This window comes from Neophocaena asiaeorientalis, unplaced genomic scaffold, assembly GCF_003031525.2.
Source record: "Neophocaena asiaeorientalis asiaeorientalis breed wild unplaced genomic scaffold, Neophocaena_asiaeorientalis_V1.1 scaffold30, whole genome shotgun sequence".
NCBI classification, from domain to species: domain Eukaryota; kingdom Metazoa; phylum Chordata; class Mammalia; order Artiodactyla; family Phocoenidae; genus Neophocaena; species Neophocaena asiaeorientalis.
Window position 1 is genome coordinate 7,036,520 of NW_020174923.1, and position 25,985 is coordinate 7,062,504.

At 42.8% G+C, this 25,985-nt stretch overlaps 1 protein-coding gene across 1 annotated transcript in view; it reads right to left on the minus strand.

Moving 5' to 3' along the window:
* GRB2 (growth factor receptor bound protein 2) overlaps window positions 1–19,426 on the minus strand; it is a 69,828-nt gene extending 50,402 nt beyond the window's left edge. Inside the window, exons 1-2 of the mRNA XM_024760809.1 lie at window positions 19,206–19,426; window positions 11,720–11,935 (exon numbers count right to left, since the gene is read on the minus strand). Coding sequence (XP_024616577.1) covers window positions 11,720–11,797 — 78 coding nt within the window. The 5' untranslated portion in view covers window positions 11,798–11,935; window positions 19,206–19,426. The remainder of the gene's footprint in view (window positions 1–11,719; window positions 11,936–19,205) is intronic.
* Window positions 19,427–25,985: the final 6,559 nt, after the last annotated feature.

Consider the following 25,985-nt stretch of genomic DNA (forward strand, 5'->3'; position numbering starts at 1 on the left):
AACTCAATTTTGTTTCTTTTTATGGCTGAGTAATATTCCATTGTATATATGTGCCACATCTTCTTTATCCATTCATCTGTCAATGGACACTTAGGTTGCTTCTACCATGTCCCGGCTACTGTAAATAGAGCTGCAATGAACATTGTGGAACATGACTCTTTTTGAATTACGGTTTTCTCAAGGTATATGCCCAGTAGTGGGATTGCTGGGTCATATGGTAGTTCTATTTTTAGTTTTTTAAGGAACCTCCACACTGTTCCCCATAGTGGCTCTATCAATTTACATTCCTACCAACAGTACAAGATAAACATTTATATTAAAAGGAAAAACATGCCATAGTTCACTTCAAATTGAGGCTGCTATTCTTTTATTTATAAAACCCAACACCCCCAAAAGCAGGTAATCAATAATTTTTCATCAGGTTATCTGAGAATACGCAAATGAGAAGCATGCCCCTTTTGCGAGGCCCTTAATATCTAATAAGAAAGAAGAGGAGGGAAAGAACATGCAGAAAAAGCTTACACTTGGATACACAATACCAACAAACTAATAACTGAATTTGAAAATTACTTCTACAGTCTTTAAGGACAACAGCTGTTCAGGTGTATGTAGTTATATTAGGCGCTCCAAGAAGGCAGATAAAGGGCATCTGAACACAAAGAGAATGACTTTCCAAGTAAAGTACTGGTTCTTTCTCAACCAGTAACCTAAATTTAGGAGACCAATAAAGTAATTAATCTCAAGGAAAGACCTGCAGGGCTACAAGTTTCCACTTCTAGCACTAAGTGAGGCCATTAGTCACAAATTCATCTGAATATCTGATGTAGACAATATTAGCACAACTTTTGGGAAAATTCACACCAATTTCAGGTTCGAAATCTACTCTGACTCAGCTTTAACATGTGACTTTTAAAGTCTTAATCATTATGATCTTCTCTAATAGCCTGGCAAAGCGATCTTTCTAGCTACTGCTTTTTTCTAAAGAGGTACAGTACATTTAAACAGAAACCCCATCCTTCCTTCCAAAGATGAAGTACCTGCTTATTTTCATTATTACAATTTTGAATATGGTTTCAGTGTGCTTCTCATCGTACCCAGAAAGTACAGTAAAAGCAACTATAGCTATACTCATTAAATGTCTTTCTTCCTGAAAGGTTACAGAAAAACAGAATAGTTATTTTCTCTGGGAAGAGTATTTGCCTTTTACATTTTCTAATGAGTTCGACATTTGTTTTATTTTATTTCAAAAAGTTATCTTGGGCTTTCCTGGTGGCGCAGTGGTTGAGAGTCCACCTGCCGATGCAGGGGACACGGGTTCGTGCCCCGGTCCGGGAAGATCCCACATGCCGCGGAGCGGCTGGGCCCGTGAGCCATGGCCGCCGAGCCTGCGCGTCCTCCGCAACGGGAGAGGCCACAACAGTGAGAGGCCCGCGTACCGCAAAAAAAAAAAAAGTTATCTGGGTGACAGGAGGGATTATGGCCTTTCTTTTACACTTTTCAATAACTCTAATAAACATTTTAAAAGAATGAAATGAAGATACCTGATATTTTTCAATGCACAACAGATAACTAAAACCCACAAATAACTGCAAATCTTTATTTTGTCTCTTAATTTTACCTTTCAGAGCCAAACATTTTTATAGAAGTTGATAAATAAAATGTAAATGACTAAATATGGACAGAAGACAAGGAAGGCAACATGGATAATTAAACCTAGGAAGAACTGCAATTTGGCTGCATTACTAGCCATAATCCAGTTTGGAGACTGACCCAAGTCAAAATTACGTAAGTAAGAAAGCACATAACGTTAGTTTCACATAAGGTGCAGGGAAAAGATAAGCTAGATATAACTAGAAATCTGGGCAGCAAGACCAGTTTTAGGGCCAATCTTACTTGTTCATAAGCAAAAGGGCCAAGCCCGCTTCTAGTTTATTGCTGTGTATTCTCTATTTTACATAAAGTCTATGTAATAGTCCTAGATAACTTGGAAATGCTTGTGCTGTCTTCACCAAGAAGAAATGAACAAATTTACTCCATGAAGCTGTACGCTGATTTTTTTTTTCCTTTTAAGAAATCAAAATAGACCCTAAAATGTTTGTTGACTTGTAAATTTACATCTAGAAAACTACTGTGGTGTTTTTGGTTTTTACTGCTTTTCTGATTATGAAACTAATATATGCCTGTAGAAATATCCATTATACAAATGCATGCTGTAGAAAGTGACAGTTCTCCATAATCCCAACATCCAGAGAGAACCAACACGATAGTTCTGTTTTTTCTTTATATCTCAGTACATGTAAGAGCATGAGGATGTTTCAATAAATCACTCCACTTTTTTCTCAAAAGCTCTCAGCAGAGTCTTCTGGCTCTAAAGCTAAACATTTGCAGCATCAACTAAACAAAGCTGGTTTGTCTGTCTTTCCATCTTTTTCCAAACATGAGTGAGGATGGATTATCTCCCTCCAGAAGGGATTAATTCAGCCAGAGAAGTAAAACTGAATTAAAACTACATCTATGAGTACACATCAAATTTCTCAGCTATCAAAATTACTTATTAACTTGACACAGCTATAAAAAAGCAAATTAATCACCTGAAGGAACAGCACAAAAGGTGCTTCAGAAAAACTAGATGCTGTTGTCAAGTATCTTAGATGCTGAGTGAAGAGGTTTAATCATTTCACAAATCATTTCACAGTCCTATAAAACACTGTCAAACTGTGAAATAATATTCTATTGTTAAAGGAGGTCAGAAAATGCAGCCAACATTAGCTGCACTACTATTATGTATTCTGACTAAGATTATGGGCCATTCTCATTCAACTTGACCTCAAGTAGGTAATCTGTTCAATCCTTTTGGACAATAGAGCATCATACATAATCAAAAGCCTCCTTTGAGATGATAAACGAAACTTTTAATAAAAACAAGCTAAGTATCCAGCAATGGGCAAATAGCTAAGTCAATTATAGAACATTAACTTTAAAAATATTTTAAAACATTAAACCATTAAAAATAATTAGTAAAACAAACAGAGGAAAATGGTAACATATGTTGTATTTTAAGGCCACTATAATCACAGCACTATAAAAATGTTTATACAATAACAAAGCCTAGAAGAGATCTGCAACAGTAAAAATACTGGAGTGGGGAGTTCGTGCAGAATTTTGAATTTCCTCTTTTTTTTCTATTAATGTATATTAAAGTAATTTTAAATGTTAAGGAAAAATGGAAATATTGACAATAAAATGTTGTAGGGACTTCCCTGGTGGCACAGTGGTTAAGAATCCACCTGCCAATGCAGGGGACACAGGTTCGAGCCCTGGTCTGGGAAGATCCCACGTGTCGCAGAGCAACTAAGCCTGCATGCCACAGCTACTGAGCCTGCACTCTAGAGCCCGCGAGCCACAAATACTGAAGCCCGCTCGCCTAGAGACCGTGCTCCGCCACAGAGAAGCCACCGCAATGAGAAGCCCGCACACCACAAAGAAGAGTAGCCCCCGCTCGCTGCAACTAGGGAAAGCCCGCACACAGCAATAAAGACCCAATGAAACCAAAAAAATAAAATGCTGTAAATTTATTCTCTTTCCTCTAGCAATCCATTTCAAACCATACATATTTATCTAGGAAAATAAAAGATCTACGAAATGACACAAAGACATTGCATGATCAATATTCTGACTGAAAACATACACTGCTTTCTTTCTTTCTTTTTTTTTTTTTTGCAGTACGTGGGCCTCTCACTGTTGTGGCCTCTCCCGTCGTTGCGGAGCACAGGCTCCGGAAGCGCAGGCTCAGCGGCCATGGCTCACGGGCCCAGCCGCTCCGCGGCATGTGGGATCTTCCTGGGCCGTGGCACGAACCCGCGTCCTCTGCATCAGCAGGCGGACTCTCAACCACTGCACCACCAGGGAAGCCTACACACTGCTTTCTTGTTCTCTGTGAAGTCTACAGTTTTAAGGTCCAAAATGCATTTCCTCTCACTTTAAAACTAAACTGATTCTTTTTGTATTTTTTCAAAAGCAAAGTACTACAAAAGACTTTGCCATTTTGCTAAAGCTAGATTTTAAAAGTCTGCTGTTAAACTAAAGAATAAATAAATTAGTTAAAAATCAAAGCCATTGTTAGGGTGAGAAAAACTTTATTTACCACTAATAATTACTACCTGTTTCAACAAAAATATTAGGACAGAAAGTATATATAAGAGCAACTGCTAGAAATGGGACCATAGGGGGCTCTAAGCTTTCCTAGAAGATAAAGAAGGAAACATATCAAAGCATTATTTATAGCATCCTTAAGATTTAAAAAAGTTGTCTGAGGGGGAAATACGCCTATTCTAGGTATGGAGACAAGAGTGAATGTTCTCCCACAGGTCCTCCCTGAGGACACATAATAATGAAAGACTCCTTAGTATCCTTAGAGTAAATACAGCAACGAATTTTTCCCAAGGCTGTTTCTTCTATCACTTCTTAATATTTGCCAACAGCATAATCCCAAAGCTCTATTCAGCCCAAGAAATATACAAAAGTGAGGTCCCCAACAGGACACTGTGCAGTTACCCACCTCTTTGCTTTCAGGGTTAACCCTGAGAGAGGGCCAAAGACTTTTAAGAATGGAGAAACTACTTGTCTTTCACAAAATCCTCCATCAATACCATGCTTTCTGCTAAGCTCTGGGACAAAGTTTGCACAATTCTGAGTTTGAGGTAGTATCAGGACAAGCACCCAGCCAGTTTTATGTGTCGAATCATGTGACTTAACAGTTACCTGAGCCAGCAGTAGGACTGACATCCTCTTATCAAAGTTGTGCGTCTGAATAACATTAATAAAACTAATAGCAGGTAGCATTACTATCTACTTTACGCGTCACTGCTTTAAGCACACTAACGTATTAATTCTTTTAATCCTCATTGTGACTCTAGGAAGGTAGACGCTATTGTTTCCATTTTGAGGATGGGAGAACCAATGCAGAGTCAGCTTCCCAAGACCAAAAGGCCAGATCTGCCAGAAGAAGGTGGGTCTAGCCCTGGAGCAGTTCTTTAGCACAATACCACAGGTGTCTCTCATTCCACAGACACTAGGAGGTAAAACAGAGGAAGTATCTGCCAAAAAGACCAAGATTTTCCTCCAAAAGGTGTTGTGAATCACTTTTTAAAAGGTGTCTAAGTTTTATGACTCTGAACATAGGCACAGTGAACTTTAGCCTAACAGCAGGTTAAACCTCAGTCATTAAAAATACACAACCAACCAAGCCCTGACCGGAACACTTTAACTTCCTAGAATATCCATCAAGGTAAAACATGCAAAATGTTAACTACTTACCATTTGAATAAAGCTGTATTGACTTAATAAAACTGATAAATTAATTAAAGTAATGTAAAAAAAAAAAAAAAGCACAAGAAAGAAGTAAGAATCACCTGAAATCCAGCTCCTTGGAGATAACTGTTACCTTTTAGGGGATCATTCAGAAAGAAGTCTATGTATTTAATAAGCAAATAGAAATAGATAGCAATTTTCCCTAAATGGGCTCGTGCCCCCTCCCTCCCTCCCTCATCTGACCTCATTTGGGTACAAAAAAGCCCCACGGGGTAGTGGTTAAGAACATGGAATCTGGACTTAACCAGCCTGGATTTGAATGTGAACTTGGGCAAGTTACTTAACATAAGCCTCAGGTTCCTGATCAGTAAATTGGGGATAATAGCATCTGTCTTAATAGGATTATTGTGAGGATTAAAAGAAAATACAAGTAAAATACTTAGCTTAGTGCACAGACATATACTAAGAACTCAATAAATTAGATATATTTTCACTTTTTAAAAGAGGATCCATAAACACTTTGTCTGAGCAACACATATACTGTACTGATATAGTTTTACATCAGCATTAACAACTTCACAGTATCCCACTTTACAAGCACCATAATCTGTTTATGTAGCCTCCCACTGATGGGCTACTTAAGGTTTTTTTTTATAATATGGTAATTCCATGTATTCGAAGATGCCTATTTTTACACCTTTTAATATCTTGGAAATGATATTTCATAATTTAATTGCAGAAATTTCTAGGTGGCACACAGATTCACTGAAATAAACACCCCCCCCCCCATGTCTACATTTTAAAAAACTTGTGAATTTTCTTAGATTGAATTCTTGAAAGTGCAACTGCTGGGTCATTTTATGGTCTAATATGTATCACCAAGCCATGTTCAAAAAGACCAATTGTATTCGTACAAACCTCCACTGGCAGGAGGTGACAGCACCCATTTCCCCACACCCTGGCCAAGAGGGTGGGGTCAGTCTTTATCATCTTTGGTAATCCGAAAGGTGAAATGACCCTTTTTTTCCCCCTTCATTTCTTTTATTATTAACCTCAGCTTACTTAGATAGGCTATCCAATACGTCACTATGTAGAAGCAGTGCCATAAGACAGCTGTCCATGCCTGGCAGGTGAGTAACTCAGGACTGCAGATAAGCTTATATTTCTGGTTTACTCATACCTGACAGTTAACAGGGGAATTAATGTACTGTAGGGGGAGCACTGCAGCCAGGCCTAAGATCAAATCCCAGCTTTGCCTCTTACTAAATGTGTGAACCTGAACCTGTTACTTAACTTCTGCACCCATAAGATGGGGCTAATAATGCCAACCTTCTGATGTCCAAAATTAGAAATCATGTATAACTTTGTGGCACATATTAAATGCTTCATAAATAGTAGATGACTTAACTATAATGGCTCACAGAGGTGAAAACTGAAGACCCCAAAGGAACGGTGCATTTCCTTAGACATTTCTTTCTCCAAACAGGGATGACTGGTCTTCAGCCAGCAACCCCCTCCACCCCCAAAGGAGTCTTGTACAGGAACTGAAAGTTCATTCTTAGCACCTATTTGGAAACAGTCCATTCAGATGACAGGGGGGAAATGAATATGATGAAAGGCAAACAAATTATGTTGTAAGAGAACTCAAACTGTCCTCATTCTTAAAGATTAAATGCAATATTCTGAGTTTAGTTAACAAGATTGATAACAATTCTTATCAACAGGCAAATAAATACTTCAAAAAGTATACTGATACCAGTACTTTGAAATAGTGAAGAAAAAACCCCACCCCAATCTCTTATTTTTTAGGTTTGATAGTTCAAACACCTGAAATGAGACTCATGTACTGAAATTCAGGACTTAGAGCTGTTGTGAAAACTGGAACCGATCACACTCTAGTTCACATTCCTGGCTCTCAGGAGCATACTCAATGGACGTTCTTTTCTCAGTTACACAGGAGACTTATTCAAATACCCCCAGCTGACAGGCAGAAATCCCGTTATTTTTTCTTTTCCTCAAAGCACCCCCGTCCTTCATTCCTAGTCTCCTATACCTGTACAGGCACTTATCTCACAACCTGATTACTGGAACCTGCCAGGCTGGGACTCCAGGCTTCCCTCCTCGCAATCCACTATACACACAGGACACTTCCACTATACACACAGGACACTTTCGTCGTCAGCTGATAACCTTCAGAGGCTTAAGGACAAGATCAAACTCTTATTGGGTTTTTCTTATCTGGCTCCAGTTCTACCTTATTTTCCACTCCGTCACAGCCTATAACCTTATTCTAGCATTCCTGTCTTAAACACAACAAGCACAGCCCCCGCCCCTCTCTTCTCCTCACTTAGCCCTGTCCTGGCCTTCACAAGGTCCAGTCCAAGTCATGCCTCTTCCACACAGCTTTCTTGGACTTCGGCTCTCACCAATCTCTTCTCTTCAAAATTACACTGGCAGTTACAGTGTGTAACACAACTTCAGCATTCTGTTAAATACCAGTTCAGCACTAAGTACCAATAGCTGTGATCCTGGATAGATCATTAACCTCCATGGGCCACCATTTCCTCACCTGTAAAACAAGGAACTTTTCCTGTCCTAAAGATCCTCTAGGGCTTCCCTGGTGGTGCAGTGGTTAAGAATCCGCCTGCCACTGCAGGGGTCACGGGTTCAAGCCCTGGTCCAGGAAGATCCCACATGCCGCAGAGCAACTAAGCCTATGTGGCACAACTACTGAGCCTGTGCTCTAGAGCCCGCAAGCCACAACTACTGAGCCCATGTGCTACAACTACTGAAGCCCGCGCGTCTAGAGCCCATCTCTGCAACAAGAGAAGCCACCGCAATGAGAAGCCTGCGAGGTGCAACGAAGAGTAGCCCCCGCTCGCTGCAACTAGAGAAAGCCCATGTGCAGCAACGAAGACACAATGCAGCCAAAAATAAATAAATAAAATAAATAAATTTATTTAAAAAAATAAAGATCCTCTAATTTTACACACTGTCACATACTGTTTCACATACTAACCTCACTTCTCTTATTTGATTTTAGAGTTCCTGAAGGGAGAAAGTACATCTTCTATTTCTCCCCCAACCCTCAAAGCAACTTACCCCAGGATGTGGCTCAAGGAGACGCTCTGTAAATATAACAGTAAAATAGTGTCATCAGCCCTGAACCCAAGACCTAGTTCTAAAGCCGTTTAGGAAACTGGTAAAGGAAGTTCGTGCCAGGCAGAGAAGAAGATATTGAGATGATCTACTGTTGGTTCTCTTCTAGAGTCTAAGGTCTGTCTTGATAGAAAATAACCACCCAGCTACAGAATGCAATGAGCACAGGTTTGAGAGCTCAGAACAGTCTCTTCATTCCTAGGCAGCACTGTCTGAACTATAAATACATGTACAGAAGCCCCTAGATGGCAGACGCAACTTTTAGGTAAGCTCAGGCATTTTGTGTGCCTAGGGCAGAGTATTCAGGGGCCTCATTTTCAGTGGAGAACCCGTGGGGTTATCTCAAGGCTGCCCTACAACGGTGGGGAAATTTAGGTTCATTTCATCCACTAACTAAGAGCAATTTCTTCCATACCTAGCCCCAGTGCCCTCCCCACCCCTCCCCAAGAAAAACACAAGCTTTTATAAGAGGGAAATTAACAAAGGCAGATATATCCAAGCATTAAGTTCTATTTACGGCTTCCAGTAAGATGTTTTTAATTTGCTCTCTCTTCTCAGGGCAGTACAAGTCAACACGTGGACAGAGAGTAAGGAAGTGGTCTGCTGGGGGACACGAGTCAACATTCAGTAAAAGTTAACCAGGAACTCCAAGACAGTGAGAGGGTGTAATCCTGAACCTGGTCATAGGCAGAGGGCTGAGCCCCTTTCTATTTCATTATCTTCAAGTAAAATGTACTCAGTACCCACGTGCACATGTCCCTTTTATCAACAGAAGGTAAATAGATCCATATTTCAATTGAGGGAAACTGGTCAATGCTTTCCAGACACTTCAAAACATGATCTGGCTCACAACTAACATCCTAAAGAGTGAGCAAATCAAATCAGAGTCACTCAAATGAAGCCAGTTACTCCCTGAATAATCAAAGGAGAAAACGCTGCCTTTTTTTTTTTTAAACTAATAGTGCTTAAGACAAAGCAATGTCCCTCCTCTTCACTCAGCGGTTTCACAGAATTATGAGACAAAGGGCAACTACTGTATCATCACTTATTTTTTGGAGTAAAGCCACAAGATTACTAACAAACAGCTAACGGCCACCATTCAAAAGCAATAATGGCATTATGACTTCATATGCCAGTTATCTGCCAAACTGGAAAGAACCAAATATATGTATGTTTCTCTCTCCCCAAAGAAAATCTGAAAGTAAATGTGAGCACTCTGATTCACTTTCTCTCCCATCATAAAAATTTCTGGGGGAATATTAAACAGTACCATCCTAACTGTAGGATGGGAAAGAAGGACATTACACTTGTTCAAGAAGTTTACCAATTTAAGGTGGAGAACTTATAAAATGTTCATGGTCCAAGACTAAATTTAGTGGCAGTAAACAGGGAAAGTTCTTGTCTAAAAATTCTTTGAAACAGACCTCAAAGTTCACACTTTTGATTTGTTGCTTTAGTGCTAAATGTGCAACTGGATAGACTAAGAGAAAAAATATGAACTTCCAGGCTCAAGTTTCAAGTTTCTAGGGTAAACTTAATGGAGAAATCTGATTTGTATTTCAGTAAACAAACAAACCAAAACCCCCCCCAAGCTTGGCCCCAAAGCATTTTTGTACAAGTGACAAACGTGGCTACTTGAGGAGCCAATCTTTTTTCCCTTTATCTGAGTAGCCAATCTTATTATGGTATCAGGAGCAGGTTATCTGCTGAAAATAGTAATCACCTAAGAAAACACCAAATTATCTCCTCAGTACATCAATGACACAGAGTAATTTAGTCGTCTGAGTTACGATTGCCGATTTCTAGCTAAAGAAATAGAAGCAGATGATGTATTTCTCTCTAAAACCTATAGCTGGTTCTGTCTGCTTTCTGATTAATTTAGTGCTGACTTTGAGAATACCGTCAAAAAGCTCACACACACCTCAGAATGCGAGAAAATATTTGCAAATGAAGCAACTGACAAAGGATTAATCTCCAAAATTTACAAGCAGCTCTTGCAGCTCAATATCAAAAAAACAAACAAACAGTTTTCTTCTTAAAGGGCTCTTTATCACCTTCTATGACGTGCAACCTACATTTCTAACATTACAAAAACTACTGTGCAGCAGTAGTTTACAAAAACTAACTTCAGAGCAGAACTCTACACCTTGGGCAGAGAACAGAATAACTCTCCGTAGGTCTGCAAAACTTAAAAACAAAAGTCACTAGCCCTTTTATAAAGAATCATATTTCTGTATTTCCACTTTCTTCTTCTTTATAAAATCCTAATAATTTCATTCAACAGTAGTAAAGAAACGGATGGCAAATTCCAATAATCAGGTTTAGAGGAAAAAAGTCAAAACTTGAGACACAGTGAAGACTCAAACATTAAATTTTAGGTTTTCCTCAGAGTTGATACACTATTTGATAACACCCACCCATGTAAAAATAAATTACATATCCAAAAGAGCAAGCTGCTGGAGTCAACTGGGTAAACAAAACAACATAATTAACACGTGCCAGGTGGAAGGCGAACCTCATGTAAATCGTGGGGCTCAAAATGAGCTGCAAACTGTAAGGAAGCTTATTTTTAAACTGTCAGCAGGTTTCTTTGGTGCAATCAGAGTTTAATATGGGGTAACTGCTCCTCAAGTTCAAGAAAATCGAAATCTGACTGGTACAACAGCAAGTTGAACCTTGTCATTTAGAACTCCATTAGTTGTTTCACAAAGAATAAGAATACACTGAGGTTCTTTAACGAGTTTTGGCATGTACTTCTACCTCCTCTCTAAGCTAGGGGAAATTAATTTCTAACCTACTAGGATCACATTCCAGAAACAAAAATCTTTTGACTATGAAAGATAAGACTAATTGAGTGCTTTTACAAAAATACTTCAAATTTGGGTCTTTTAAAAAAATCCTCTCACTTTTTTTTCTATAACTCTAGTAGATCAGGTAACCCAATCTACTCATACGCTTCCTTACTATAATCATATTGCTCTGACTTTACCTGAATTACCAATATCAAGAAGCACAGAAATGCTCAAGGCATTCACACAAAGGCAGTTAAGACCACACATCACACCAACCCTCTGAAGTCACGTTTGATATTCACTCAGCACTAGCTCTCCAAATCACACAGGATGGTGAATGTTAAAAGTGGGCAATGAAAAGAGAACAAGCACAGCTTCTTTGTGTGTTATCAGGGCACAAGAAGGCAGGTGAGTACAAGGAGAAGCCATCTGAGCGTTTGCTGGGCATCAACACTTACCTTGAGGATGTCCCCCCTTTTGAAGCTCAGCTCGTCGTCTGCGGTGGCTTTGAAGTCATATTTGGCGATGGCTTCCATTCTGAGCGGGGCTCAGGGCTCAGCAGCCTGAAGCAGGGGGGAAGGGAGTCTTCCCTGCTGAAGCAACCCAGTGCTCTGGGCTCAGCCTCGCCTCTCAGCTGGGACTCGCTCCTGCACGCCGCGACACACAATGCCACCCTGAATAAGAAGAGCAATGATTGAGAGAAGTGGCCGGATCGAAGGCAGCCCCGCCCAGCCAGTTGGCCTGCCGTCCCAGCCCCCACGCCCCCTGGCTCGGCCTGGCTCAGCCCTCCTCCCTCCCTTCCAGGCAGGAGCCCTGAGCTCCTCCTTCCTCTTTCCAGCCTCGGCCCCCAGGCAACTGACAGGCCTGCCGGCCAATGGCGGCAGCTGCTCAAGCTATTCCAGAACACACTTCCTCTTCCCTCCCGCTGGGTGTGTTCGGTGTGCAGGAACCGGCTGGAGTCCGAACGGTCTCCGCCTTTCCTCCCTCGCCCCTCACGCTCTTCTCCAGGCACGAAATGCAATCCACGCAAAGAAAGGCCTCGCCCTCGGGATGGCACCCTACTTTTCTCAGTTATAGAGGCCTCTCTCCCTCCTTTCTCCCTGCCAACCTTTCTGGTGTTTTGAAAATGTTGGGTCCCCTATCCACAGTCAAAAGCCAGCAATGTGGGCTGTGGTCCTGAGCTGCTTTAACTGTTCTCAGAAACTAAACCTGTGTCTGCCCCTAGGAAAGTGGAAGAAACTGACCCTAGGAACTACTTTCTTATTCAGTTTGCTACTCTCAGCATAGGCAACTCTCCCTCTCCACCTGCCAACTGTGATCGGCAAGCTCAGGTGACCAGAGAAAGGAAATCCAGCTCAGAGCCTTTGGTGGGTGGAGACCTGCTCGTGCAGAAGGCTCCCTATCCCTCGAAGACCCCCAAGACTTCGGGGGCCCCAACAGCCCTTGAAAATAGACGTCCAAGGTTCAGCATTCCAAAAGCAGCCTCTGCATTATTCCTAACTAGCCTACAGAGCAAGGCTGAAGTCCTAATCTACACTTGAAAGCAATCCCTTTTTCAGAATCTTAGCTACCGCTCAAAAGCCAAACAGAAGCCTCTCACAGTTACCCCTGAGAACAGGTGCTTTTCTCGGAGCCAGGGGAGTACTAGACTGATCCAAACTGCATTTCGCAGGCAAAGATTCTGTCATAACCCTTAGGTAGTGTACCAGGTGATGGTGAAGCTGGGCAGTACAATCACTGCGGAAGTGAGGAGTCTCGAGCCCTGAATATGGGACGCAACCTAGACCTTCCCGTAACTAAAGGAAAACGAAGCCCCATTCTTCTTTTGTCAGTCACTGTTTTCATACAGGCTAAATAAAAGCAGAAAACAACACTGACACTGGCAGAACGGGGACAGATTATTTATAGTGACACCCTTTGGTGGATAATTACCACCTAGCAGAGACCTCATTTGAGGGGCACGAGTGATTATTATTCTTTTGTTCTAAAGTTAACAACTGGGGCATTAATCAAGCATAGCTACAAAAGGACTAAGGAGTAAACCAGTTGGGAATACTAAGGTTAGAGAGAAATGAGTATTACCAAGGAGGAAAGAATCACCCGGTAATAAAAAGTCCTTCAGCCGAATTCTGAAGGCCAAACATTCCACTGCAGGTAAACTAATAAACTAAACCAACGTTTAATTCATTCTATCAGGCCATACCTAGGATATCCTATGTTGTGCTGGCTCTGAAACAGGAAAGCAAAAATAGTCCCAGCAAATTAAAAGAAAAAAAGATTAGTCTCAGTATTTTCGTGTGACCTTAAACATCCTTTACTTGTACTCACCACAGTTACTTATTTATCAAATGAATCCATATAATTTTAAAAGTCAGAGCATTAAAAGGCTTATGAAAAAGAGCAATTCCCTACCCCAACACTCACAAGCAATCACCCTCAATTTTGATTTTAGCTTTCTCTTTATGTTTACTCACAGTATTTCTAAATAACACCCTTCTACTGCTGTTTCTTAATTTATTCCAGCCATCACCTATCACCTGAAAGATGAGGACTTAGCTGTTCCGCCCCTGCCAATTCTGCGTTGCCCCATCCCAGTAATGCCACATATTCCGGTTTAAGCAGTAATTATTACATTATGAAACATTGTTCACTGGTGATTTATATAATGTATGATAACCAACCTTCCTTTCTAGTACAATCCTTCAATTTTTCCCGGAATTAATAACTGTTTCTCCTTTTTTGCCTACTTTCCAGTGTGTACCTATTTAAAACTTTTTACAGCTGCTCCAAAATCTCCGCTACATGCCTATCAATATTTTCCATACCCTGACCTGACCATTTATTTTCACTGGTCTTCAGGTCTGATTGTTGGGACTATGTATCAATGATGGGAAGTTGAAGAATAATTGCGCAGATCCAAAAAACTTTAAAAGTTTCATTTTTGAAAAACAGAAATCAGACAGAAACCTAAAGCACTGTCAACTGTCAAGGTACTATGCAGTACAGGGCATAAACTTCTGTCATTCACGATTCCAGACAACTGCAGTGTGACTGAACAGCCAGACCATAAAAACCAAGTGTTTTCAACATTTGCTCTCCTGCTGTTACTCAACTTATCTACCACAGGTTTCCTAGAGAAAACTTAAACAGACAACACTCTTGAAAATCGTGTTTCAAGTAACAATTGCTTTGTAAGATACAGTTTAATAGGAATGAAAACCAACCAATCAATACTTTTGCAGTGGTGCCAAGTAAAAATTAGTGTTTCACAGAGAAAACTTGAGAAGGCCAGGTTTTAGGCTATCCACTGAAAAACATGCAGGCTCAAGAAATTCAAAAGGGTGTGTTTCATTAAAGACAAAAAAATTCTATCACATACACCACATTAATTACTTTAAAAGGAAGAAAGAAATCTGAAAGTGGACACAATGTATAATGTTTTTAACAGAGTATATGTTGCTGTAAATTTCTCAAGAAAATGGGCTGGGAGTACATTTAACCCTGAAGCCTGATGACAGAGTATGTCTGAACTGTTACCAACACACACCCTGCAGCCCATCACAAGCAGAGAATTTTAACAAGGCAAGTGCAGCTTGAACTGTTCATTTAAAGCAATACGCACTGTATCGTAAACTGCAGTCTCCTAAAGGTATTTGTAGGATTTTATTTTCTGTCTTCCATTCAACTCTCTTCTTCCCAAAATTCACAAAAAATAAAATATGCGACACTTCACTGGGCCAGTATAGCTTAGTGTTAAGCCTGCATGGTTTGTAAAGGCAGGCTGACCCCAAGTTCAAGTAATGACCTTGATGCTTACCAGCTATAATTTTGGGCAAGGCTTTTAAACAAGCCTCAGTTTTCTCATCTGTAAAATGGGTATAATGTCACCAACTTTATAAAATTCACTGGGCATTGAATTAGGTAATACAGATAGTAGACATATATGAAGCGCTATAGACAGAGCCTGACATTAAGTCACTCTAAGTTAAAACGTGACTCTACTTAAAACATATTAGATGTTTGTCTTCATTATTAAAAATGGAAAATTAAGGCTTACACGGCCATGGCCCGGGTTCAATCCCTGGTTGGGGAACTGAAATCCCCCAAGCTTCATGGCGCAGCCAAAAAAACCGAAACAAACAAAAATCGGCAAATTAAAACAATGAGATTTCTTTCACCTACTAATTGTCAAATTTTTTAAAGATTTATAACATCCAGTCTCTGCGATACTATGGATAAAGAGATTCTCAGACTCTTTATCCAGTGTTGATTAAAGTAACATTTTGAACAGCTACTATATGCCTAACAATAGGCTTAGTACTGGATTATAAAAATAAAACCACCACAGAGCTCACACTCTATCAGGGAATTAATTAGTTCAATCTTTTTGGAGAGTAATTTTACAGCATCTATTGACAAATTTAAAATACATACCCTTGGGCTTCCCTGGTGGCACAGTGGTTGAGAGTCTGCCTGCCGATGCAGGGGACACGGGTTCGTGCCCTGGTCCGGGAAGAACCCACAAGCAGCGGAGCGGCTGGGCCTGTCAGCCATGGCCGCTGAGCCTGCGCGTCTGGAGCCTGTGCTCTGCAACAGGCGAGGCCACAACAGTGAAAGGCACACGTACCGCAAAAAAAAATAAAATACATACCCTTGGACAAGCAATGCCATGTCCCAGATTTATCTCACTAAAATAGTGACACAAATACCATGTGCAAAATACATGTATCCCTGAGCATAACAAGAAATATCTTTCTATATATCAAGATACATTATTATCAAGTTTTTTAAAAAACTGCACAAAAATTAGTTTATCATACTTCCATAAAATAATATATCGGTGTGTGCTAAAAAAAAAAAATTCAAAAGGTTAACAATGATTACCTCTGGAAGCGAGTTCACAGAATATTTTTACTTTCTGTACCATACACCTCAATTGTATTTTCATTGTCTTTACTATAAGCATGTATTGCTTTTGTAAGTCAGAAAAAACAAAAACAAATCTTACTGGTGCTCTGGAGTTAGACCTGGATTCAACTGTCACTGTACCACTTACTAACTAGGTGGGCAACACTGGAGAAATAACTTACATTCTCTAATCCCTAGTGTCCCTCAGCTGGAAAATGGGGAAAATAATAGCATCTACAGCTTGTACGGTCATTTTGCTAATTAAAAGAGACAGCACCTGTAAATGCTGAGTCCCTGGCATAAAGTGCTAAGAGGTATTAAACCAGCATCACCAGTACCTCTTCAAATATCGGTCCACATGTTCTCAGTAAATCTAGAACTTCCATTTACATATGGACTCAGAGGAACGCTCTGGTAGGCAAATTAACAGTCTATTAAGTGTGAACTAAAATTAAATACCTCCAAATCAAGTCCTAACAATGCTCAAATATTCACATATATAAAACTAATCACATCTATAGTCACTTATTCTACTGGGCTTTTAAACATTTACTGTGTATATACAGGAAGTGTACCTTTGAGTAATTTAAAGCCACATTTCAGTCTCATTAATTTACGGGTGCATCCTGTAACAACAGTTTTGGTTCTTGGATCAGCTACATCAAACTCACCCCATTCAGGGACTGATTTCACTGTGAGGTGCCTTCTGGAGTTCGGCAAGGTAGTGGCCTTAGCCCGGAACCTAATTTTAAGTAAGATTCACAGGTAATTCTTATGCATGCTAAATTTAAAAAATCACTGCTGTGCTGTAAGGGTGCCTTGACTAGATTTTGAACTTTGCATCTCAGACAACGTACTATAAAGTCTTTGCATAAAATGACAATAATTCATATTCACTTGGCATAACTGGGAAAAACCCAACTTTGACAAATAAAATGAAAGGCTCTCAATGGCCGTTCAGGAGTGCTGGAAAGTTCTTCTGAATTAAGCAAGTAACTATCAATATCAGTTTCTCTCAGGAGACCATGGTGGGTCTCTACTCTGTATTACTTCATTTCTCCAAAATCTATTACTCTTCAGTTCTAAGTAACAATTAGAATTGTTGTGGCATAACGTGCAACATAACAGGAATTATTGAGAAAAATCTCTAAGTACCACCAACTTAGTATCTAAAACCTAATAGTAGTCCCTCAAATCTGAATACACTGGCTGAGGAAGGAAACTGCCTCAAACATTTAAATGCTTTCTTTTAGTACCAAAGAGAGCTGATTACAAGAATTAACTTTTAATTTTGGGATTCAGAAAATTTTGAACAAAGGAAGGAGCAAGAGAACAAATTTCTTTCTTTCTGTCAAAAAAACCAAAAAACAAACCCAATAACAAAGAAGGCTGATTATAACAGATGCAGAAAAAGACACCTTATCTTAGAAGGCTGGTAAAGAATAAATTAGTACTATTACAATGGGCAAGCTTTAATTAATTCATCAATGGTCTAAATAAATTCTATTCCTTTAAATGTTTCAAGCTATCTTAATTCTATTGTAATATAGGACTATGGTTGGTTTTCGTTTTTAACATTCACCACCCCCACTAAAAGCCAAAAAGAAGTCACACAAGCCCCAAAATGACCCAATCTCCCTTACTAACATAAGAGACATAAGAAGAAAAGCATGAGCAGGCACAACAACATGATCTAAAAGTGAAGAAAACAATTAAAACGCAAAAACACAAGCTACACCTGTGACCGAGTGGCAGTACTGATTACTTAGAGCTGAATTCAATCCTTTGCGCCTCCCAGTTCCCAGGGGGAGAACGTTAAGTCTCGCAAGGCTCTCTAGCAACCCTTCTGGCAGACTGAAGGAACACAGTGGACGCTCAAAAATGAAGAATAAAGCAGGAAAGAGGGCATCTTCCCGGGAGAGAAACGGGATCTTTATATGAGGGAAAAAACGAATTGTGCCAAAGAGCCGAAACCTCGAAAAATTATGCCAGAGAGGGGACAAAAAGGAGGAAGGGGAAGTAGATTAGAAAAAAAGTGGGGGGAGGGGGCAAGTGACTTGCATTATAGGAGTAAACATTTAGTGTCCGCAGTGGAATGGAGAGAAGTAGAAAGGGAAGGCAACTGGGGAGCACAAAGTGAAAGAGGCACTAGAAAGCCAAAGAAACTAATGCTAATTTCTCTCGTGTCTTTCCCACTTTTTTCTGATAATCCACGGTACCAAAAGTCAGACCGCGAGGCACTTGGCTCCTTTGCAAATTATATTCTTACTGCATGTGAAGCCAGCCTAGTTTAACTCCCTAAATAAGCTGTAACTCACAAGTAAATCATAGACACGGAGAGCGCTGCAAATGAAAAATACCAGTGATTCCCTCCCCTCTCTTACTGAAATCTTTCCTCGCAGCATTCCAATCAACTGCTGCTTATTTTTCTTGACAAATGTTTTTCAGAGACTAGTCAAAAAAGAAAAAAAAAAAGGCGCTACAGAAGCAAAGGCATCTTGACTGGCTCCAGTAGCAAACGTCCTCACTCACAGTATTAATAAGGTTGGTGGGTTTCCTCCCAAAATTCGGCCCCGAAACACCAGGAGACGGTGACTTGGTGACCGTGCAGGTCGAAGGGCATCAATCACATTTGCAGCCCTCTGCGAATCCCCCGCCTCCCGAACCAAGTCAGACTGACTCACAGAATGAGTACCCCGTGCTCTCGGGCTTCTCCTGGGCCCCTTCTGGGCAAACCCCCACGAAAACGGCACGAAATTTAACTAGGAGTCCCCCAGCCTCTTGCCCCGGGGTCCGAAGCTCTGTCCCGAGCCAACGGTCAGGGGAGGAAAGGTCCCCAGGAAGGAAGCGCCCCAGAAGGGGAAACTGGGCTCCCGGGGAGCACAGGGATTCCGCTCCCCGCCCCGTTCCTCACTGTCCCGACCTCCAGGCCCGGCAGCCCTCGGTACGCAGGCCCGGGCCCCCCGGGCCGACTCCCGCTGCGGAGAGGGGAGGAAGGGGCACGGGAGCAGCGCCGCCGCCGCCGGCCGTACTCACCGTGGCGCAGCTGCTCCGCTCCGCGCCCGGCCGGCCCCTCCGCAACGGTGCGAGCGGCCGCCGACCCCGCTGCTGCTCCCCAAGGGCAGCGACTGTTCTCGCCGCCGTCACCGCCACAGTCTCCGTCGCCACCGCCGCCGCCGTCGTCGTCGTCGTCCGGTCGCTGAAGCGGTACTGCCGCCTCGCTTCCGCTCCTCGTCGCGGTCCCGCGAGAACTTCCCGGCGCGGCCCCGCCCCGCCCCGCCCCGCCCCCGCGAGACTTCCCCCAGCGGAAAAGGCCCAGAGCGCAAGCGCTCCTCCTCGGCCAGGCCCCCGCAGGTAGACCAGCTACAGGCCAGGGCGCAGGCGCCGGGCCGCCCCTCAGCAGGTGGCACCGGCAGGGCTCCACCCCCGGGGTTGCTGTAACCCTCTCGGTGCCAGAGCGGGTAAATAGAGCTCACCCTTGAAGGAGTAACTCTTATCCACGCCCTTTCCCGTTCCACCAAATCAAGGCAATTTGGCTGGGGGGTTGGAGGGAAAATCTCCCTCCAGCGTGAAGCACTCCAAATAGAGGACCAGGTCTTGAAATATTTGAGAATCCGGTCCGAAGAAACTCTGCAGTATTAGATGAATTAACACAGTCGCTCATAGATTGAATCAAGCGCCTAATACATGCTAAGCGTAGAAGGTACAACGACGAACAGAAATCCTGGCCCTCAAGGAATTCAGGGTCTAGATTCTATACTCTAGAAGAGTGGAAGAAAAGTAAACAAATTATACCTAAGTCCTGTTAGAATTATTTGGAGAGTGCTGAGGAAGCTAAAAAGTTGGGGGGGGGGCTACTCTGCCCATCTCAGAAAAGCCTACCCAGAGAAGGTGATTGTGGTGACGTCTGAGCCGAGTCTTGGAGGATGTGTAGGAGTTCGTCAGAGAAGCACGGGTAATAGCATTCCAGATGAAGGGAACGTCAGGCACGTACAAAGGAACGGGGGTGTGAGAGTCGTGTTCTGTGCAATGCTAAGTGGTTCGTCGTAGCCGGGGAGTGGCAGAAGATGAGGCTTGTAGGAGTAACTCTTTATTTTTCAGTTCCAAAAGCTCTTTCCAGTTAAAGGAGAGAACAGAGCATCTAATGGTAAGGTGCTTCCTGGAAGCCAACAAAATAGTTAGAGGTGAGAATAACCAAACATCTGATTCTATAGAGAAAACAAGCCCATTGAAATAAGGAGAATGAATTGTTCTTTTCACATCAGCTGCATGTAAGGCACTATGCAGGGTGATAGATGAACCCAACCAAGCCTCTGCTTTCAGCAATTTGTCATCTAGAGGAGAGTTGCCTAGTCTGCAAGGCAAAACGGTTGGCCCTAAGTGCCATTGAACTACATACAGGACTGCAGAGGAGGGAGCCAGTTACTTGGTGCTCAGGTAATCAGGGAGGACTTGGTGTTTGAATTGCAACATGAAAGCAGAGAGGAAAGAGGGATGGAGTCAGCCAATATTTCAGATTGGCCAGAGTTTAGGATTTAGGGGGAGGAATAATGAAAGGCAAGGCCAAGATGTACAGTTTAGGCTTCATTGACAAGTAACAACCTCTGAAGGTTTTTGAGCAAGAGATGCCTGACATGAGGTGAAAATAACAAGAGGACCATCTATTCACCACCCGATGTATACTAAAGTCATAGAGTTTCTACGGTGGATAATATCCCCATTTTACAGACTGGGAAACTGAGACTTAAAGAGGTTAGAAACTTACCCAAGGAAACCCAAATATAGTAGATCTGAGATTTGAGCCTAGGTCTGTCTTATTCTAAAACCCATATTTTCCCCCCACTTTGATAATTTGTTTTAGAATGGTGGCCAGAAAAAAAAAAAGAAAGAAATGAAAGGGAAGGACTTAGCTGCTGAGCACAGAGGAGAAGGAAGTGAGGGAAAAGTTGCAGTTCTTTGTTTTGAGTGGGGAGAACAGCAGACAAATTTGCCAGTCAAGAGGAGGAGCTGGGGCCAGTGTCCTTGCCCTCACAGTGACACACAGCCACACCCCGCCTCTGCAGGAGACCCTCCAACACTAGCAGGACCCTTCCCCTCACTATCAGCAGAGAAGAGAGGTGAAAGGAATCCAAACCAGCGGGTCTAAGTGACAAAACAGGGCTTGTCTCTGTATTTTCTGTCAATGCAAAAACACTTTCAAAATATGTAGTGAATAAATAAATGTATAAAGGAACAAACGAGCAAGTAAGTACAAGAACAGCAAGGACCTCTACCAACCTCTGAAAAACCAGGAAATGGTTCATCAGCTGATCTACAAAACAGCTGGAGAAAGAGCACAACGGAAGACACGGTTGATCCACACCTGCGTAAGAAGTTGAATCAAGAACTAAAGCTTCCCAAGGAAAACCCACTGTACTAAGAACCAAGTTTTTCATCTCCCTGTTATCCCACAACCATTTTTCTTCAACCTGACAACCCTGTAATTAGAACCGAAACCCTTTTGTTGCTGCTTTAACTCCCAAGTGGATTTTGTCTTTTTGCAGTTGCAGAGGATTTCTGCCAGGACTCCCACCCTGTAGGGCAGTAAGGACTCCTGCTTGTTGATATGAAACCAAGGCTGGAAAACTGCCCATTTCCCTGTGCTTCGTCCCCATTCACAGCCCAGCAACCTTCCCCAACTACACTGGTCTCTCTGAGATTAAAAACTCCCCGAATGCCAGATTCTCTTAAGAAAATGTTGTGGCCATATTTCCTGAGACAGAAGAGAAAAATCCCTTTTAAAGTGTGCTGCCTAGAAGTTAAGTTCTTGAAATTTGCTAATATCCAGGCAACGTCTTCACTACTTTTGGACGCTGGACTTTTACAACAGCTTTCCTGTAAGGAATGTCGATACTGTAGCAACACGTATATATGGTACCTCACAAAAGTTAAAACATTATTATATCATTTTAGAGCTGGATAATAGGAAGAACACAAGTCACTTTTCATTAATCAACTGAAAAACACTGAATGAGGATTGGGGAGCTCTGATCCTTTCCATCGCTGAGCCTCTCCTCCAGTAAACGCTGGTTAACTGCACACCGGTGTCAAAGTCGGTTTGCACAGCATCCGAGAGGCCTCGTGTTAAAAATGGAGATTAGATGATTCCAATTTCCGATTCAGCATAAACACCAGGATTCAGGGCGGAGCCAGACAGCTGGAACTTTGCAGATGTGGTCAAAATGTTTGTAAAGGATGAGTGAGGGGGGGTGCTTTCCAGAATACTGCCCAACAATGCTGGGCTGTGAGAGGCAACCCCATAGGCAGGCAGATGGCAGCATGGGGAAAAGCAGACAGAGGCACTGTGCCAGGGTCCACGGCACAGGGGCCCGGATGAATCCACCCCATAGAGGAAGGATGGATTAAAGCCTAGAAAACTGGGTTCCAATCCTGACTGCCACTCACCAGCCATGTCGCCAGTTAGTCTGGATCTCAGCTTCCTTACTTCTCAAACAGGACAGATCAGTGCTTTGTGTCCACCTAGAGGGGTGGGATAGGGAAGGTGGGAAGGAGACGCAAGAGAGGGAGATATGGGGATGTATGTTTATGTACAGCTGATTCACTTTGTTATACAGCAGAAACTAACACACCATTGTAAAGCAATTATACTCCAATAAAGATGTTATAAAAAAAGTAAAAAATAAAGAGGAGGAGCTGGGACTTCCCTGGTGGTCCAGTGGCTAAGACTCCATGCTCCCAGCGCAGGGGGCCCAGTTCAATCCCTCAACAGGGAATTAGATCCCACATGCTGCAACTAAGAGTTCGCAGGCCGCAGCTAAAGATCCTGCATATCGCAACTAAGACCCAGTGCAGCCAAATAAATAAATAAATATTTTTTTTAAAGGGGGGAGGAGCTGACTGGGCAGGAAGTGGTGGGGCAGGGCACATACAGGGAAGGGACAGGTAAGAAGATGATGATGCCACAGTCTGGGAAATGTAGGGTTCATCATTCTGGGAGACATGCAGGTAGAAATATCCAGTACACTGTCCAAAAGCTCAGTGCATTCATTCTTCCTCTCCACAATATTAGCTGAGCATCTACTCTGGAAACAGCAGGATAACCTGTCACAGAGCTCGCAGTCTGAAGGGGAAGACATACCGCTGAGAATGTAACACTCTCAGGACTGGCAGCTTTGGGAGCACACAGCAGGGGACCTGACCTAATCCAGGATCAGGGAAGACGAGGAGGGAGGTTTCAACTGAGACTCTGTTAGCCTGAGAGGAAAAGAGTATTCCAGGAGAGGGTACAGCATGTGCAAAGGCCAGACAGTAAGAGAGAACTCCAGGAAGCCGTTTACAGCTGGGATGAAGAATGTGGCACACGGGTGAAGCATTTGGAGAGGGGCATGCTGGGCCTTTCCAGTGCTGCTAAAAACTAGGGACGTGAAGTACTTCCCTGGCGTCCAGTGGTTAGGACTCCGTGCTTCCACAGGCTTGATCCCTGGTCGGGGAACTAAGATCCCGCTTGCCACTTGATTCTATGAGATACTGAAGCAGGGGTGGGCTGTGGTCAGCTTTTCATCTACAAAATACATTCACACTCTAGCTGCAGAGTGAAAAATCAATTGGAACTAAGCTATTTATCATCTACAAGATAATGTCCTAAGATCTGGGAAAGACCCTCATGGATCTGGCCGCTGCCTGCCAGCCCCACTCTCTCGGTCTCTGGCCAACACACACTCCACCAATTCTAAACCACTGTGGTTTCCGGAAGGTGTCATGATCTTTTGAGTGTCTGTATCTTTGCACGTTCAGTTTCTTCTGCTCAGTTAGTGTTCTCCTCCTTCTTTAGGCCCCCAAGTCAGTTTTAAGGTTTCTTCCTCAAAATTCCCACTGGACCTCCAATCTCACTACTGCATAATGGTTTGTTCACTCTCCCCCCTCCCCCATCCACCACCAAATGCTCTACAAGCTCCCAAACAGGACCACACCTTCTCACATGTGTATTCCCAGCCCCCAGCACAGTGCCTGGACTGAATTAATGGATGGAGGGAGGGATGGATGAATAAATACCGGAGGTTGACTAGAGATAAAGCTGGGGCTGCCTTTCTGTGCGAATGTGTTATTTGAAGCTAAGGAAGTGGGTGAGATCTCAGAAGAGACTAGATACCTAAGGGAAAAGAAAAAAAATGATGCGCTTCCTTTTAAAATTGATAAAACAGACTCTGAGTCTGTCTATGTGAAAATATATGCCTATGGACCAGATTTGGAAGGGAACATTTAAAAGTAAAAATAATCGTGTTGAAATGAAGCAATTGGGGATGACTTAAAAAAAAAACCTTCAACATCTGTTACATTGCCTCTTCGATTAAAAACTCCTCTATGCAGACGCAGACTCGGAAACTTGAGAGAATGCTGCCCAAGATCATTCCCTGCAGAGAAAAAATCCACACTAGAAGCAGTAATATTTAGAATGTGTGTTAAATAGCAAAAAGAAATGGGAGCAAGAGGCAAATTGTGAGGTGCAAGCCACTCCCTGGTATGAAAAGCTGTTGCAACTGTAGCAAAACTTGCTAATTACAAATTGGCCACATCAGTCGCTTTGGAATGCAGCAATTAATCACCAAAACGGCTCTCTTTTCGGTTGGGGTTTGCGGTTATTTTGAGTCGTCGGACAGGGTTTCTCACTTTGCTTTCTGTGAGCTGTGGTGGTGCCACCTGCCGGTCAGAACTGGACACTGCCCTGGCATTCACTGAACCTTGAAAGCCCGTCTCAGGCACCTCCTCTGAGACCACTGTTCTGAGTTTTTCTTTAGTGGGAAAGAACCAGGCAGCCAGTGACAACCAAAATTGGTCATTGAAATTCTACTCCCACCTGCTTGATTGATCTTGGAAGTTCTTATCTTAGAATTTCCTCTGCTCTAGCACACCTCTCAAGCTTTGAGGGTGGCCTCTGACGCTGAGCCTACCACTGGGACACCAAATCCTGTGACTTCCCTTCCTCTACCTCCTGACTCCGTTTCCATCACCTGGTCCACACACCACCATCCTTCCTGGGGGGCTCACCGATCATCCTGCCCCCTTCTAAGTCACTACAATGCAGCCAGAGTGGGCTCTCTGAAATACAAGTCAAATCAGGGGGTCACAGAGGAGGCCCTTAGCATGCCCCATATGGCCCTCGTGGCTGGCCGCTGCCAGCAACTCCAGCCTCAGCCCTTTCAACTCTTCTACTGCCAAGCCCTCAGCTACTCTTCTGGATGACTTGCAGCTTCCCGAATGACTGTACAATTCTCTTACCTCCAAGTTTTTGTGCATACTGCCCCTTTGCGCTAGAATGCCTCCTCTCCCTGCCTTCCCTGCCATCGCCTGGCTCCTGTCTGTCCTCCAAATCTCAACGCAGTGCCACCTCCACCAGAAAGCCTCCCATGATGCTCTGGTCCCTCCAATGTGTTCTCATAGCACCCTTGGCAACTCCATCATTCCTGTTTTCGTAAGACCATATGTGAGCCATCTGCTTGCTTGTCCTTCTCCCCTTTAAACCACAAGTTCCTCAAGGACAGGGACCATGTTTTGTTTTCGTGGCTCCTCACACCTAATGCCTGTGTGATGAAATATATTGCCTGGCGTATCAGTAAACAAAGGATGTTGCAGTCATCAAGCCATCACATTATAGCTGCCCCAGTGGTGAGCCCTGAGGGAACTCACGTTGGAGCCAAACAGGCTGCCCACTGCCAAGCCCTCAGGTAGTGCCGTCACCCCCAACTGTGCACCCTGAGGGGGTTCAGGATGGAGAAAAGCCGGAGACTGGCCCCAGATAGCGAGGTGCATTTCAAAGGA